The sequence below is a fragment of the Periplaneta americana genome, chromosome 13 (genome assembly GCF_040183065.1).
Source record: "Periplaneta americana isolate PAMFEO1 chromosome 13, P.americana_PAMFEO1_priV1, whole genome shotgun sequence".
Taxonomy (NCBI): Eukaryota; Metazoa; Arthropoda; class Insecta; order Blattodea; family Blattidae; genus Periplaneta; species Periplaneta americana.
The window spans coordinates 148,470,097-148,487,496 of NC_091129.1; the positions used below are offsets into that span (position 1 = coordinate 148,470,097).

General features: G+C 35.5%; 1 protein-coding gene across 3 annotated transcripts in view; it reads left to right on the plus strand.

Annotated features, from left to right (window-relative positions):
* Positions 1 to 17,400, plus strand: part of Hr39 (Nuclear hormone receptor FTZ-F1 beta) — a 383,352-nt gene that overhangs the window by 334,197 nt on the left and 31,755 nt on the right. For all 3 annotated transcript variants that reach the window (XM_069844467.1, XM_069844466.1, XM_069844465.1), the window contains 2 exons: positions 13,025 to 13,183; positions 14,045 to 14,196. In XM_069844467.1, coding sequence (XP_069700568.1) covers positions 13,025 to 13,183; positions 14,045 to 14,196 — 311 coding nt within the window. The remainder of the gene's footprint in view (positions 1 to 13,024; positions 13,184 to 14,044; positions 14,197 to 17,400) is intronic.

A 17,400-nucleotide genomic window follows, 5' to 3' on the forward strand; every position in this document is an offset into this window, starting at 1 on the left:
AGATAATAGCGATAGTGGTAACGACGATTAGAGTATCCAATATTATAACCAGTAAAGATCCCTGCGATGGCGTAGGATAATGTTTTCAGAACATGTAATATGCTGCCGTGCCGCCACATTGCACCTCCCGTGACGTTCCGAGCAGACCTAAGAGGCGTGGTTATAAGCACTAGGGAACTCTCGGTTCAGGACGTGAGACACGGGCAGTACATCCCTTCGATGACCGTAAATGAGAGGTTTCACTGTACTTGTTGAATGAACGTTTACTTCTGCTCAGGGCGAGAGGCCAGTAGATGGCTTGTGGCCTTAGCCCTTCATGGGCTCTCGCGCCTCGACTTACAGTAGATTACCTTGTGTACACACGCACTTGGAAAAAAAATGTTAATGAAGTATTATTTTTGAATTATAGATAAATTTCATTTTATAACTTGATCTTTTTGCGGAGAAAATTGTCAGTTTCGATTTTGGTTTAGCCGTGTACTGTTTTTATACAGAAGGAAGCTTTGCCTTCGAGTTAAAATGAAGTAATTACTTTACACTGAAAGGAAACGGGACCAAGTATTAAGAATTGCCGTACCTTTGGGGCATGTTTCGACATGTTACAACATTTTGTGTGAGTCATACCTATAGGCAGTTCGCATGCAATGTTTGTCAGATGCAGAGGAGAAAAAATGAGATCACAGTTCATTTTTGTTGCGATTAATCCAGTTCCGAAAGGCCATTACTACCTATGTATCGATGTGGTCTATTTAGTTTCCTTTTATATGGACTTTAATGGTTGGAAAAAATAACAGAAAATGAAAGGCAACGTATTCCTTATCATAAAGTATTTATAAAAATTAAATTAATAAAAAGAACGAAATACGTATTTAATCTGTTCTAAAAATGATGACAGTGCTAATTTTAACTTACGGAGGTGAACATTGAGTTAATAATAGAAGTATCGTTGAATTAAGGCTTATGATATGTAATTATTAGCAGTAACAAATATAAATGCCACTCGAGAAGAAATTAAACTCAGAATAAATATGGGAAATTCCTGCTATTATTCGATTGAGAAGATTTTGTCATTTAATCTGCTTTCAAAAAAACTGAAAGTTGGAATATTATCGGTTCTGTATGGTTATGAAACGGACTCTCACCTTGAGAGAGGAACAGACGTTAAATATGTTAGAGAATAAGATGCTTAGGAAAATATTTGGGGCTAAGAGGGATGAAGTTACAGGAGAATGGAGAAAATTACTCAACGCAGAATGCACCCATTATATTCTTTATAACATAATTAGGAACATTAAATCCAGACGTTTGAGATGGGCAGGGTATGTAGCACATATGGGTGAATGCAGAAATGAGTATTGAGTGTTAGTTGGAAGGCCTGACGGGAAAATACCTTTGGGGAGGTCGAGACGTAGATGGGAGGATAATATTAATATGGATTTGAGTAAGATGGGATATGATATTACGGACTGAATTAATCTTGCTCAGGATAGGGTCCTATGGCGGGCTTATGTGAGGGCGGCAATGAACCTCCGGTTCTCTAAAAACCATTTGTAGGGGAATAAGTAAGATATGAAATCATTATTAGCACTTTATTATACTTTCAGAGATCGAAGACGAAAGAAGACCCAAATTATTTTAACTTGAAAGAACAGAACAAAACGTGGAAAATAGGCTTAGCATGTAATTGTATTGAAGAAAATTACTGTTTACAGAATGTCAGAGTAAGTGCTGTGAGCACATACGTAATTCTGCTCTGTTTACTGAAGGATAGGGTTTCTTTAATTTTTCAAGGTAATTAATGTATTTCTCTTTTGTTTCTCCTGGATGTGTAATTCTGTATATAACGGTTTTCTTTAACAAACGTTCTTGGAGATATACGACTTGTTCTTTTTCATTTAGCACTCTTTCTTACATAAATAAATTCAAGAACACTATGGTTACAGCCTATTTGGAGTTATTTTCTGTTTTGTGCTATTTTTGAAATGTAATTTATGCTCGAACATGCCGAAATGTAGTAATTATACACCTGGTAGCAGTCCCTTAATGCATGTCATTAAAGTACACCTATTCATTAAAGTTCAGGTTTTCGATTATTCTCGGATATGCAATCGAAAGACAACTAGCGAAACGTCACGGAGGCTGGAAATCCAATACTGTCGCAGAAGGTTATGTTCTGTTATTATAATAATTAGCGTTAATTGTAAATAATATTCAAGTAAATTCAATTTGTCATCTCGTTTTTCAATTCTAAATCAATTTCCAGATTATATCAAAATTAGTTCATGTTATTCTCTAGATTACATCAAGGTCAATGACATTATTGTTCCTCGGAAAAAATCAATACTTTCGCGTCTGCGCACATCTCACAATTTACGAGCTATGCACAAGGTCACTTCCGATCTTCAGCCAGATACGAATAAAATGAATACTTCTGAATAATTTCAAGTTAGAAATATGGTCGAGCATAAAAAGTCGTATGAAACTTGCCTGTAATGGTAATTAAGACACTCGTATGAAAATTATGAAACTCGCTTGCGCTCGTTTCATAAACAAACATACTCGCGTCTTAATTACTATCATTATAGGCTCGTTGCATAATGTACTATTATATCTTTTTAGAAATAAATAATATAATATAATGTGTATCATTGGGAATGATTTAACTCTTGAATGCTGAATCCGTCTACTAGTTTAGGAAAAATAGTCATACAGAAACATTCACAGACAGCGTACTAAGAACTACCCTATCGGTGTGATGTATATAAAATGGTGTATTTTTGTGAACATTAAAAAAAATAATTTTGCATGAGAATAAGTACTCGTATAAGCAGGAAACAAAACTAATATAAATAATTTCAAGGAAAAATTGTTCCGGAGCGGGGTATCGATCCCGGGATCCTTCGCTTAGAGCGCGAATGCTCTACCGACTGAGCTACCCCAGGAACTATACACGACACAGTCACAATTTTTCCTTTCGTTACTGAAGGTGCGTTAACAGAAAGCCACAAATTAAGTCACACAGTATTGTGTGCACTCATAGTTGAGTTCTGGCGATAGAGCGTTCGCGCGCTAAGCGAAGGGTCCCGGAATCGAAACCCGGCTCCGGAACAATTTTTCCTTGAAATTATTCAAACCTGCTTTACAGGGAGCAACTACCTGAAAGCTAGATTTGTATAATACTAATATGATTGTATATTAAGAATACCTGAAGAATGATAATCTGAGAAAATTTAGAACTGTCATCCCAAATAATGTTCAGCTAAATATCTCAGTTCAGCAATAAATGTTAACATCGTTTTAAACGTGAAATATGTAAGTAAATAGGTATGTATAAAAATAAGAAAAAGGAGAGTTTCTTAAACATTTTGTCGATACATACTGGCGCTTTTTGAAAATTCACATTTATTTTGTAAACATTAAAAAAATAATTTTAATTTTATATTAGAGATATTACGAGTACATTATTATGAAGCTTTTGACGTTTTTACCAATCATGTTTATTCTTGCAACATTATAACCGTCATGTATCTTAACCAAACTAAATAAAGTTTTAAATATATTAACGTTTGCAATAATGTTATATGAAATTTCACTTTCTAGCTCGTTTTATTATGTTGTATGTAACCCATAATTTTATTTCTCTTGGAAATTAAATCTCGGTTATGAGTTACACGAAACATTCTCCTCTCGCTGTATCAGTGACTTATTCTCCTCAGCCTTGTTCGCAACACATGCAGCAATCTGACCTAAAGTCACACGTGTGTGCTGAATTCAACACTGCTATGTGATGATGATTGATAAGGGGAATCAATTACGTGAATGAAAACCGCATAAAACGCACTTCTAGATTCTCTACAAGTGAGCTCGACAAATTCCAGACGAGGCTTTCAGAAGACGATGACTCAGGCTCTTGGACACGTACACTAGACAATATTCTTTTCAGCGTACTTGCCAACATTCCGTAACAGGATGTGTTTATTTACCGTTTCTTAGTGATATCAGTCTTCAGTCCAAACCCTGTCAATGGATACGGCTTACTAAAGGGCGATATAATGTTAGCACGGATTTATCACAGTCTAGTATATACAGTCGCGAAGCTTAATACGTAATAAATATGCATCCATAGATAGTTGCTAACCACTAGGATCGCTACTATCGCCTCATTACAGACAATGCGAAATAGTAGAGTAAGGGAGGGGATTGTCGGATTGGTCTGGTAATGTCGGATAATCTCGGATAACATATTTCTTTTCCATCGAATGGTGCAATCTGATGTGAAAATAATGCATTACGTTCTCTACAAGTAGACGAACATCTGCATGATTAGCCATTACTGTTGAGTGCTTCACTGTGTGTGAATAGCGTGTTTTCAACGTTTCTGGTGGGGGGGGGGGAACTTTTTGAGGGTAAGTAATGTAATTTATTCGTTACAAGTTATTCTTATATTTACACAACACGGTATGCACTGTTTGATATACCATAGATAAGGCTTCTTAATTCTCTAATTGCAGAAATGCTATCGACAACATGTTTCATGCAGCTGGCTTGTTTTACTGTTTGTGAAGAGTCGGCCAATGTCGGATACTAGCTGAGGGCAATGTCGGATACTAGCCGAGGGCAATGTCGGATACTAGCTGAGGGCATTGTCGGCTGTCTTTCAATGCTGCTCGCTACATAAAAGCTGCCTTAAACCCATTTATATGTTTTCTATAACAAACCACTACATTTTTACTCATGGATATTTTTAATTAATGTAAGTAATTAATATTCTAATTAATCGAATATTATGAAGTAACGAATTGTTTCTTCTTCTGATATTTTTAGTTGCCTAAAGTAAAAGAAAAAAAAGAGATTCAGTCTAAAAAAAAATGGAAGTCTGAAAATATGGTAAATGCCATTGTCGCAGTACGGGAGAAAAGAATAGGCTATCTTGCTGCTTCCAAAAGATTCAATGTACCTCGATCAACATTATTTGATTATGTACGGTCCAACTCTGAGCCCACCAAAGCCGTTAAATCGAAACTTGGACGAAAACCAATATTCCCAGCTTCACTTGAAGAGAAGCTAGTTGACTGTGTGTTAATGATGGAGAGAAAATATTTTGGATGAACCAGAAATGATTTTAAAAGGCTTGCATATCAGTTGGCTAAACAGAACATTATTGTAATAGTTTCTGATATGCAATATATTATTTTAAATGCATTATCATACCTCTTACATAATAATGTCTAATGTATCCGACATTAGCTTCCCATTCTGTCAGTGATGATATTATTTCTGTTTTGTCTTTGCAAGTTATACAGCAAATACATATTATGTAAATTACCTAGTACTTATGTACAATCTGCAGGAACCTCAAGAGGTTATTATAATACTAAGTAATTCCAGTTCTAACTTTTTTCAGTTACCTTTATTTTGAAATATCAAAATGGTATCCGACAATACCCTCCCTTACTCTATCTATACAGTATATTGTTTCTAGTACTCTCACAACTTAACCTTCGTGACTGTATATACTAGACTGTGGTTATATTCAGAAGGAAAGTAAAATTGGGGTCCCCCGTTGTAGATTAACGGGACGTGAAAGAACTCTGATCTAGTCCAAATATTCATCGCCTCACCAAGTAGCCCTATCTGTATTTGGCATGTGAACGAATGTCCGTTTGACTCAGTTTTTCTGTTGATATTTCAGATAGTCGTCTTTTGAGAATAGTACTGAGCAAAGCAGAAAGGAAAATAGAAAAATACAGTAGATTCACGAAGCTGATACATTCTTTCTCATTATGCGTTTTATTTCTTTCGTGACCGTGAACATGATCACATGACAAGAAGAAAAGGGGGAATAAAAAGAGAAGGAAAACACAAGGAGAATAAGGGAATACAAGAAGAACAAGGAGGTTATATTTTTATGTGACTATCATTTCCGAAGTTATTCCCCGTACTTTGTGAGTAATAAATGAGATGTGGTCTACGTCAAAGAATATGTCCTTCAGGATTAGAGAATAGACTTGTCTACAAACCCAAGAGACAAGTCCTAGAAAATATACTGTTTTCGCTGTAAGAAAAATCCTGATGTAAACATAAATACGTTGCTGTCATAACCGTGATTGGCTCCCAGTCGAAACACTCACATGACGCAGGAAAATATAGTTCCTATTTGGAAACCACAATCTTGTATTATTTGAAAATTAAAAATTGAATTCTAGTTGTTAAATACGATGAAACATATAACTTCACTTATAATGTAAAACGCTATGTAAAAGAAAAGCTACTTCTATATTTTGTTATGTACTATGAACGCGGATGAATACCAACAGTAATACCGAAGTAGTCTGTTCTTGTAACAAGCTGGCGTCACTTGAACTCCTAGTTGTTCACGTTAGCACGTGGTACTGAAGTATGGCTTCTGCATCCTCGGTGTGTGTGGTTATTAAACATAAGCGTGGAAACCCTCACAAAAGCGGAGAAAATATATGTATATAATAAGTTATATGAGTTTTAATTACAGTAATTATAAAGTAAATGTTTCCTAAGCAAACGAATGCATAGTAGTGAGGTTAGGCCTACTTGACGAGTAACGGGAAATGTTTAACATGAAACAGAATGTACAACAGTAGGCCGAGAACACGTACTGAGAAGCTATGACGCCAAACAGTGGCCAATTAAGCCTCACTTCAGTCACGTGATGTTGTTTATATTAGGATTTTTCTTACAGCGAAAAGATTATAGATCTTGGTGACAGATCTAGCAAAGACTTACTATTTCCTTGCATTCCATGATGATGGAGCAGATATTTAGGTCTGAAACTTTGAATATTTCTGCATCTATAACACGGCATAAAATGCTCTACATTCAATAGCATGAAAGTCCTGAATCAGTTATTTGTGATGCTGGTGGTGATGATGAAAATGGAATATGTTATTCACAAATATTCGACACTTCTTTATTCTGTTAAAAAATAATAAATCAGTGTAAATAGGAACAGCAGTTTGCACACCAATATGACATTCAACGAAGCTCCAAGACACAAGAAAATGATACCCTAAAAATAAGTTTCTGCTAGTTGCTTTAATGACATCTCTCACACCTGCACCAGTGCGCGGTATTTCTCGGAAAGCTGTGATGGAAGAGTGGAATGAGCGATGTTGCAGCGTTACTCTTGCGTCTCTCTGTGTGGTTCAAGGTGTGGCGGGAATAACGCAAAAGAAAGGAGTTCTTATTTTAGCCTACTTTCCCTCTGAAAAAGCAGTAAGCTTATGAGATCACCTTCCAGTTTGCTTGTCCAATTAATCAGTTTAAATCTAATCGACGATGCTAAAGACATCACGTTATTAAAAGGCCACGTCAAGTCAGCCAGTTGGTTGAGTGACTGACATGCGTAAATAGAGTTAACTTTGAATAAAATTCATGTGACATTAAGTGAGCTTAGGGTTGTCAAGTTTTCAAACTGAAAATACGGGAGATATTGGAAATAATTGCAAGATCGTTCCATCAAGACATTATCGACAAGTTTTATCTTTAGAAGCGTGTTATAGGCCTGTACAGAATAACGGTACGCAAAAATAATTTAAAATGAATCTCATAGCAGTATTAATACTTACCACTTGCTTTGTATTCATTGAGAATCTTTCACAATTGAAATTTCCCCAACAAAACAGGTTAAAAATTAATGAGAATTTGTCATTGTAAATTACACTTCAAAATATGTAATTAGAATAACTTTAATAGAATCATAACACTATTCATATTTACTATTTTAATAAATAAATAAATTACGGGAGAAAATATTATCAAATACGTGAGGCGGGAGACTGGCGAAAATGTGGGTAAAATACGGGAGGACCCGTAAAATAGGGAGAGCTGGCACTCCTAAGTGATCTTTCCTACATTGTTTTCATAAAGAATAGAGTGCCGGTAACTATATAATATAATATCTATACTAATAATAAATCTGTAGCCAAAATTTTTCTGGTAATTTTCGATTTTCCAAAAATAATTGGTGGTAACATGTATAATTAACCATCCTGAAACCGAAAATCGCTTTTTTGAAATTTTTGTTTGTATGTCTGTCTGTCTGTCTGTATATTTGTTACCTTTTCACGCGATAATGTCTGAACCAATTTATATGAAAATTGGAATATAAATTAAGTTCGTTGTAACTTAGATTTTAGGCTATATGGCATTCAAAATACTTTATTTAAAAGGGGGGTTATAAGGGGCCCTGAATTAAATAAATCGAAATATCTCGCTTATTATTGATTTTCATGAAAAATATTACATAACAAAAGTTTCTTTACAAATAATTTCCGATAAGTTTTATTCTATACAAAATTTTGATAGGACTGATATTTAATGAGATAAATGAGTTTTAAAATTACAATAACAACGCCATCTAAGGCGCTGTACTGAAATAAAAACAAATGACTTCGTCTATAAGGGGCCTTGGACAACAACAATCGAAAGCTATTAAACATAGCCTAAGAGAATGTTTCTGTGTTTGTATGAAGCAATATCGGAAGCTAATTAATTGTTTAATTATTATTTCACCATTGGAAAGTGTAGTTTATCTAGATGGACATAATTCTACAATGTTATTACAGTAACTTCTGAAACATATAGTAACCTAATATAAAGTATACACATTAAAACTAAATGATATGTCAATCTTCATTAAACTATGGTTGCACGTAATTACAAATAAGAAACATGTTAAAGGAATAATGTCATTGCACCAAATGAATGCTCTCTGGACCAAAATGACCGCATTTTAATGATTTAAATAGAATTTAAATTAAGTAACATATTAAACGATTTATCCTTCTATCAAACACGAATGTTCCCTGGATTAAACGTCCTATTTTAATTATGTAATTACTTTATATTTATGTCTAACAGGTGCAGCGGAGCGCACGGGTACGGCTAGTAATATAATAAAAAAGGTAAAAAAGGTATCCCCGTAACATGCCGTGAAGGCACTTGGGGGGCATGGAGGTAGAGCCCCATGCTTTCCATGACCTCGGCACTAGAATGAGGTGGTGTGGTCGGCACCACGCTCTGACCTCCTTTTACCCCCGGGAAAGACCCGGTACTCAATTTTATAAGAGGCTGAGTGAACCTTGGGGCCGTTCTGAAAGATAATATAATATAATATAATATAATATAATATATAATATAATATAATATAATATAATATAATATAATATAAGGGACGAGGTACGTATCTCTGTTATTGTGTTTACTCTGTTTTGTCTTAAGTGATAGCCATGCACCATGCTAGTCATAATACCAGGGAGTTTTGGTATTTATGAGAATCTATCGTTAATTCATAGACTTAAGTCGGAACGTGCCAAACGACACAATCCGTTAAGGTTTATTATTATTATTATTATTATTATTATTATTATTGTTATTATTATTACTACTACTTCTAAATCCTATGTTAGGGTTATGCTGCTATCGCAACGAAAGAATCGACTTCTAACATCTTTAGTGAAGCACGTGGAAGGTACAGGGCCAAAGTACAGCGTTGCAGCTAGGAGCATTCTCCTCCGCTTCTTCGAAGGCAGACAGCAGATGGACAGCCAGGCAGAGATTTTATATTCATTACTGATAAACGTGGCTGAAGTGTTTACAATACGTGACAGCTGAGCTAACATGTTAGGTTGAAACGCCGTCTCTTGACTTGCCTTCTGGCGCCGGAAAGGCGAATGACGAATTCAATGACGATGCGCGATGCGGGTAGAAGGGAGTTAAATTACAGACGTTACTGATCTGTCAGAGGTCTGCTTTCTTTGCTGTAGCAGTAGTTGATTTGCATAGTTTTGCAGCGCACTCACTATTAACCAACCCAAACGGCGATGTAATTTGTATGTATGTATGTATGTATGTATGTATGTATGTATGTATGTATGTATGTATGTATGTATGTATTCACACTGCAAATGGGTATATACCCGGTAACAGTGGTAACTAATAATTACACTCAATAATGACAATTAATAATAAACACAATTAATAAAAAGTGCAATTAATAATAAATTAATAATAATAATAATAATAATAATAATAATAATAATAATAATAATAATAAGCATCCTAAATTAAATGAAGCACGATCACTTAAAATAACATTTAAAGTAAACCTAATTTGTATCTTAACCCTAAGTTCGAACTAAAACCCACGAGTAAAAGCATATAACAATGCATGAAATCTATATTTAAATTAGAAATAATATAATATAATATAATATAATATAATATAATATAATATAATATAATATAATTCCTTATGCCCTATAAGAACGGCTAAGGAACTTTACGACTTTTTAAATTCAATGACTGAAGTAAGATCACAGTCTAGTATATACAGTCGCGAAGCTCAATACGTAGTAAATATGCAAATATTAGATAGTTGCTCACCACTAGGATCGCTAATATCGCCTATTAAATTAATAATAATAATAATAATAATAATAATAATCCTAAATTAAATGAAGCACGATCACTTAAAATAACATTTAAAGTAAACCTAATTTGTATCTTAACCCTAAGTTCGAACTAAAACCCACGAGTAAAAGCATATAACAATGCATGAAATCTATATTTAAATTAGAAATAATATAATATAATATAATATAATATAATATAATATAATATAATATAATATAATATAATATAATATAATATAATTCCTTATGCCCTATAAGAACGGCTAAGGAACTTTACGACTTTTTAAATTCAATGACTGAAGTAAGATCACAGTCTAGTATATACAGTCGCGAAGCTCAATACGTAGTAAATATGCAAATATTAGATAGTTGCTCACCACTAGGATCGCTAATATCGCCTCATTATAGGCAATGCAAAATAGTACCGTCACAGTCTATTGTTTCTAGCACCCTCAAAACTCAAGCTTCGTGACTGTATATAGTAGACTGTGGTAAGATGTTAATGAAGAGAAAAAATATAGGAGCGTTCTGAGAAACTTAGAAGAACATTGAATTGTTGGGTATAATTTAAACGTAGGGATTCCTATTAAAAAAAAAGTACACTTGTGTATTGTTTCATTGCAGTACAGTCATACGTACAACTTATGAACATTTTTAAATAAGTTACGTAAATTTGAGTTGAGAATAACCCAATTTTTGTGGTACCTGCTATTTCTGTTTCCCTTCAATTTTTGCAATTATTGTACGTGATTTTCTCATTACGAACATGTTGAATGAAACAGGGATACATTAATTTACTGTGTAGGCTACTTCTATTTTTTACTGTGTTGCGTTTCTGCAGCAGCAAATCAATACTTTTGTATTGTATTGTATTTATTCACATTCTATGGTATTCATACATCGCTTCACAGCTAGAATTTCGAACATGTCAAAAAAAATGTGGCCAAAATCATACACAAAGAGATAGCAAGCAAAACTAAGCTTAACAACAACTCAGCTCCTTACTACAAATATGAACTACAGAATGTCCTATAAAACGAAAACTTCAAAATACACTGGAATTGAGAAATCCGGACGGATAGAAAGATTCAAGACAACAAAGCAGACATCCTCATTTTCAACGAGAACAAACAAGAATTGTCAATAACAGATATAGCAGTACCCCTACGTCATAAGCTACATCACACATATGCACAAAAAATCTACAAGTACTGTACATGGGATTAGCCTCAGAAATCGAGGAGATGTGGAAGATCACCCGAGTCACCATACTTACTTACAAATGGCTTTTAAGGAACCCGAAGGTTCATTGCCGCCCTCACATAAGCCCGCCAGCGGTCCCTATCCTGTGCAAGATTAATCCAGTCTCTATCATCATACCCCACCTCCCTCAAATCCATTTTAATATTATCCTCCCATCTACGTCTCGGCCTCCCTAAAGGTCTTTTTCCCTCCGGTCTCCCAAATAACACTCTATATGCATTTCTGGATTCGCCCATACGTGCTACATGCCCTGCCCATCTCAAACGTCTCGATTTTATGTTCCTAATTATGTCAGGTGAAGAATACAATGCGTGCAGTTCTGTGTTGTGTAACTTTCTCCATTCTCCTGTAACTTCATCCCGCTTAGCCCCAAATATTTTCCTTAGCACCTTATTCTCAAACACCCTGAACCTATGTTCCTCTCTCAGAGTGAGAGTCCAAGTCCCGAGTCACCATACACCCAATAATACTCTCAACTAACGGCATCAAACCGAAGACATTAGTCCAGCTATATCTGCAACATATTTTACCAGTACTTAAAAAAAATCAGTATTCTAGACACATGTCACATTGCTGATTAATTTGTGATACTTGATGTAGTACATCCGTATCATTAAGCCATGTACCGTACTTTTATAAAATCGACTAATAATAATAATAATAATAATAATAATAATAATAATAATAATAATAATAATAATACAGTAACGGTAATGATAATATAAAACGCTGTTTAATCTACAAATTCATAGTATTCATTGCACTATAAACTTATTTAAATACAGAAGACCAGAACTGCAGTTCTGTTTAATTGAATTTCATGAACACTGACTTATATAAGACATTATAAACGAACAATGGGTAAATTGTTTTGTATTCTGGATTCGGTTAACCGTAGATGTCAGCCATATATCCCACACGTAGAATAAACAAAAATAGGCTAAAATAATTCGTGAGTACGTAGAATATCACTTCTTCGACAAGCAAGCTCACACTGAAAGACAGAAAAGCAAAAGTATGTGGATATGTTGCAAGAACGAAGGAATTTAAGTTTGGCAACAGAGTAGATTTGTTTTCAAATGCAAATAAAAGTAGAAGCGAATGTTTACAGTTTATAACTGCGCTTGCTTTACAATCATGTGCTCAGCAAACATCAAAGATCAACTTAGGCCGGTCTCACTCTAGTTCGCCCCACTTTTCCTCAGAAATCACTTTCAAAGTTGCATTCTTCATCATATTAAGTTCTAACCTGTATTAATTCAGTTAATTACGTACTTTTATTGAAGTGAAATTAATTGAGCCTCTTCTGGCAGGGTCTCTGGTTGCAGAACAAGGCGTGGTGCGATCAACTGGGAAGTGTGACTTATCAGGTGGTGGCACAGGGGTCGGCGGGATGACAATGCCCATCGAAGACGACGAAGACGATGATATCTCAGGCTCTGATGGGGAAGTCAGTAAAATTGATTTCACAGGTATGTATAAACCATTTCTTTCCACACAATGGGAGAATTTAGTAAATGTATTATTTATATTTGTGCGAGATCGTGCGTATTTGCTTGGTTTCCGCACAAAACCAACCCGCGGTAAGTCTAAAATTCCACATTCAGTATTCCCAACCGAACACACATAACAATTCCCCTCTTCTTACCGCTTAAGTGACATATTGATTTTACTGCTTTAGGCTTTTAACATATTATTTTTAGAGACGTTCAATATAGTAATAATTATAAATTGGAAACTTACCACTGCAATTTCACCTAAATTGCACTGTTAATTATTGTTTTTAAATATTTGCAAAAATTAAGTAAACTCTACAACTCCACTAAAGTTACTACATTTCGTGATGCATGTAACATTAAGGAAGCCGTTTGTTTTAAGTTCGCATTTATAGACTTGGGAGGGAAAAAAAGACAGACGTATATCACGGCCTGCTGGAGTATAGTAAACACAGAAAACATTTTAAAGCAACAATGTTGAAGAGAGATATTTTTGTTTTCCAAAATTGCCGTCATTGAACAGAAACCAAGATGGAGATTTCATTGCAACTAATTAGAAATTCCTCTTTCAGGTATGTAATAAAAGATCTTCGCACAAAATAATGTACGATACACGAGCGGTATGTTTTCTTTCAATTCTCGGAAATTAAAAAAAGCTCAACTACGTTTCGCTTTTTCAAACTTTTCCTAGAACATGAAAACTTCAACATACCGCTCTTGTAACGCATATTACTATTTTTTCCCCCTTATTTGGCATTGTGATTCAGTAGATCTATTTCAGAACCATTGAAGCTTTATTGATCTTTACGCTTAATTTGGGAATAATTAATGTTTCAGGTGTGAATCTGAGGACCAAGAAGAAGCGCGTAGTTGGAAGTGAAGACTCGCAGGATGGTTTTGAAGAGCCAGAAAGACCCATGTCGTGGGAAGGAGAGTTGTCAGATGCTGAGATGAGCATTGTCACAGGAGCCTGCCCTAGTAATAAGCAGGTACTTAAAGTATTACTTTAACATGGAATAGTCGTTTTTATGGTAATTGACGCTTAACTAGTTCATGTCATTTTTTACTTACTTACTGGCTTTTAAGGAACCCGGAGGTTCATTGCCGCCCTCACATAAGCCCGCCATTGGTCCCTATCCTGAGCAAAATTAATCCATTCTCTATCATATCCCACCTCCCTCAAATCCATTTTAATATTATCTTCCCATCTATGTCTCGGCCTCCCTAAAGGTTTTTTTCCCCTCCGGCCTCCCAACTAACACTCTATATGCATTTCTGGATTCGCCCATACGTGCTACATGCCCTGCCCATCTCAAACGTCTGGATTTAATGTTCCTAATTATGTCAGGTGAAGAATACAATGCATGCAGTTCTGCGTTGTGTAACTTTCTGTCATTACTAGATATGTGTAGGCTCTCTTTTCCAATAGTCGGTTTAAAAATATCCTCCCGTCCTACTTTAGCATTGAAATCCCCCAATAAAACTTTCATGTGATATCTAGGTAACTGGTCAAAAGTCTGTTCCAATTCCTCATAGAAGCTATCCTTTATATGGTCGTCTTTCTCTTATGTAGGGGCATGAGCATTTATAACTACGATATCGCACCATCTACCCTTAAGTACTAAATACGATAACCTATCACTGATAAATTCGACCTTTTTTATTGCTGATTTTATTCTTTTATGAATAAAGAATCCTGTTCCTAATTGGTGATTATAGTTTCCTTCCCCATAAAACAACAAATAATCTCCTATTTGTGTTATGCCATTCCCTTCTAACCTAACCTCCTGTACTCCCACAAAGTTTATTCTATATCTAGCTAGTTCTTTTGCTACTAATGTTACCCCTCCTGTTCTATATAGACTTGTAACATTCCAAGTACCAAATCTCAAAACCTTATTCCTTTGCTGTGGTCGTGCCAGAGAATCAGTCCCATTCCGAGGCTTATTTGAAGGATTCGTAACAAGCTGTTTTTTACGGTGAAGGGTTGTTAGCCCTTCGCCCAACCCCCAAGCTGGAGGACCACCCCTCATCGGCTGTCCGCGACTGCTTATTCAATATATTCACAGCTACCCTCCATATCTGGAGGCCGTCTCCTCGATCCGCAACCTGAGGACGCACCATGCTTTGGTGATAGGGACCCACAATACATGGTTTGCTACTTTTTACTTACATTCAAAATATTACTATGATGTACCGAAGTACATATGATATTTCCGTGCAGGAATTGTGCATTACCATATGATGAAGGATGGATAGAACAGAGAAAAATTCTCTCAGGCACTGAGACTCAAACCCAGGTTTTCAGCTCTACGTGCTGACGCTTTATCCACTAAACTACACCGGAATCCAGTTTCGGTGTCGGGTCAAATCCCCTCAGTTTAAGTTCTATCTCTCAGTTTTCCCTTGTACTGTGCCACAATGTGACGTGAATGTGGATGCCTTCATATGAGATTAACTTCTAAAACAGTAAGTATTTACATGCAATAGGTTACCAGAAACCTGTTATTTTCTCATATGCTGTTAAGCTCAAAATAGTGTAATTTATAAAAAGAATTAAAAGTGATATAATTATTCAAGAGGGTAAAGTAGAAATTACCTTGTTCTTCTTTTGACTCACTACTTTCTTTCTAATATATCTTGCTCTGTAGGCTGCTGAATAACATCTTCATTTTCACTACTAGAATTATCAAACAAACTATGTTTCTGAAACCATATTTCAATATCTGCGTCCGTCATTACTTCCTATTAGACATACTTACCGTGAAAGAAAGAAATACAACCTCTAACTGCAATTATTGTCTAATATAATAAATACGAAAATAAGAAATCCAAAGAGCACATGTACTGACAAAAATTAATTTTACTCGACAATTAACTGCTGCCAAAACTTGATTTTTTTGTTACAGTGTGTATAATATAACAACAATAAAAGTCGTAAATATAAAACAGATTTCCCTGTAATAAAAGAGATATTAAAAATATTATTTGGGGTTGGTATGCGACCATTAAGCCTGCCAGGCATCTGCAGAAAAAGTACTGATCTCTCTAGGAGAAAGTACAGGGCCAGGGCTAGACTCCTAACTGCACTCACAGTGGCTGATTCATATGTAATGATGCTACCATATCCAGACGATTCGTTCTGCACTTTTGCGGTTAGTATTGCATAATGGTGTACTTACGGATTCACAATTCATGTTTGAATGATGTCCTTGTGATATCTGGCAGGCTGCACATCTCCTGAAAACATGTTCAGCAACTCGCTGCAGTTAGTTCTCCGAAATGGTTCGAATTTCGTGCAGGATATTTTGTTTGAGTTCCTCAGGTGAATGTGAGTTATTCGCATAAACTTTACTTTTAACTATAGAGATATAACCATGATTCGTCACTAAGATTAAGATGGAGTCAAGTAGTTCATCATATACTGGCTGTTGGAACCACATGTAAAACCTAAGTCTGCTCTGATAATCGGGTTCCGTTAATCTCTAAAGTACACGAATTTTGTAAGGTTTTAATTTTAATTGTTTCGTACCTCTTATCACTGACACCCCTACTTGCTGAGCTTCACAGCAGGATGATGATGATGATGATGATGATGTAGGACTTCTCTCTAGTCAGTGGCCAATTTCATCTAACATCTCCTCAGTGAGAACATGCTTCACACATGTTCGTTTCTTATCCAATGCTGAACCAGTTGTAGGAAATTTCTTCAATAAATTGTAAATCATTGCTTTAGAAGGCTCTGGTGAATTGGGGAATGACTGACGGAAGTTTATTACAACTATTCTCCAAAATTCGTATTTCGCAAAGTTGTCGTAAATAAACACTCGTTGTATTTCATAATGGACACACTACTGCACTCTAAATGTACGGTATACAGCTGCACCCTCACTGTGTGAACGTGTTTACGTAACTAAACACGAAACGTACGCGAGCAAGAGGTCTGATCACTGCTATGGCGCAGCAGTTATTATGCATACGACTTTCTGCTGACGCCGGTCTAGCCCTGGTTGACTTACTGTAAGGAGAAGAATACGAGAAAATTGTAGGGATTGGAAGAAGGAAATGGGCAAGAATACAAGGGCAGTTGTAACAAAAATAAATCTGGATGAAGAGGTTTTTCGCCATGGGAAATTAATCATTAGTGTTCTAATAGATATCGTCGTCATTATCGTCAGCTTCCTGTCAAGTAA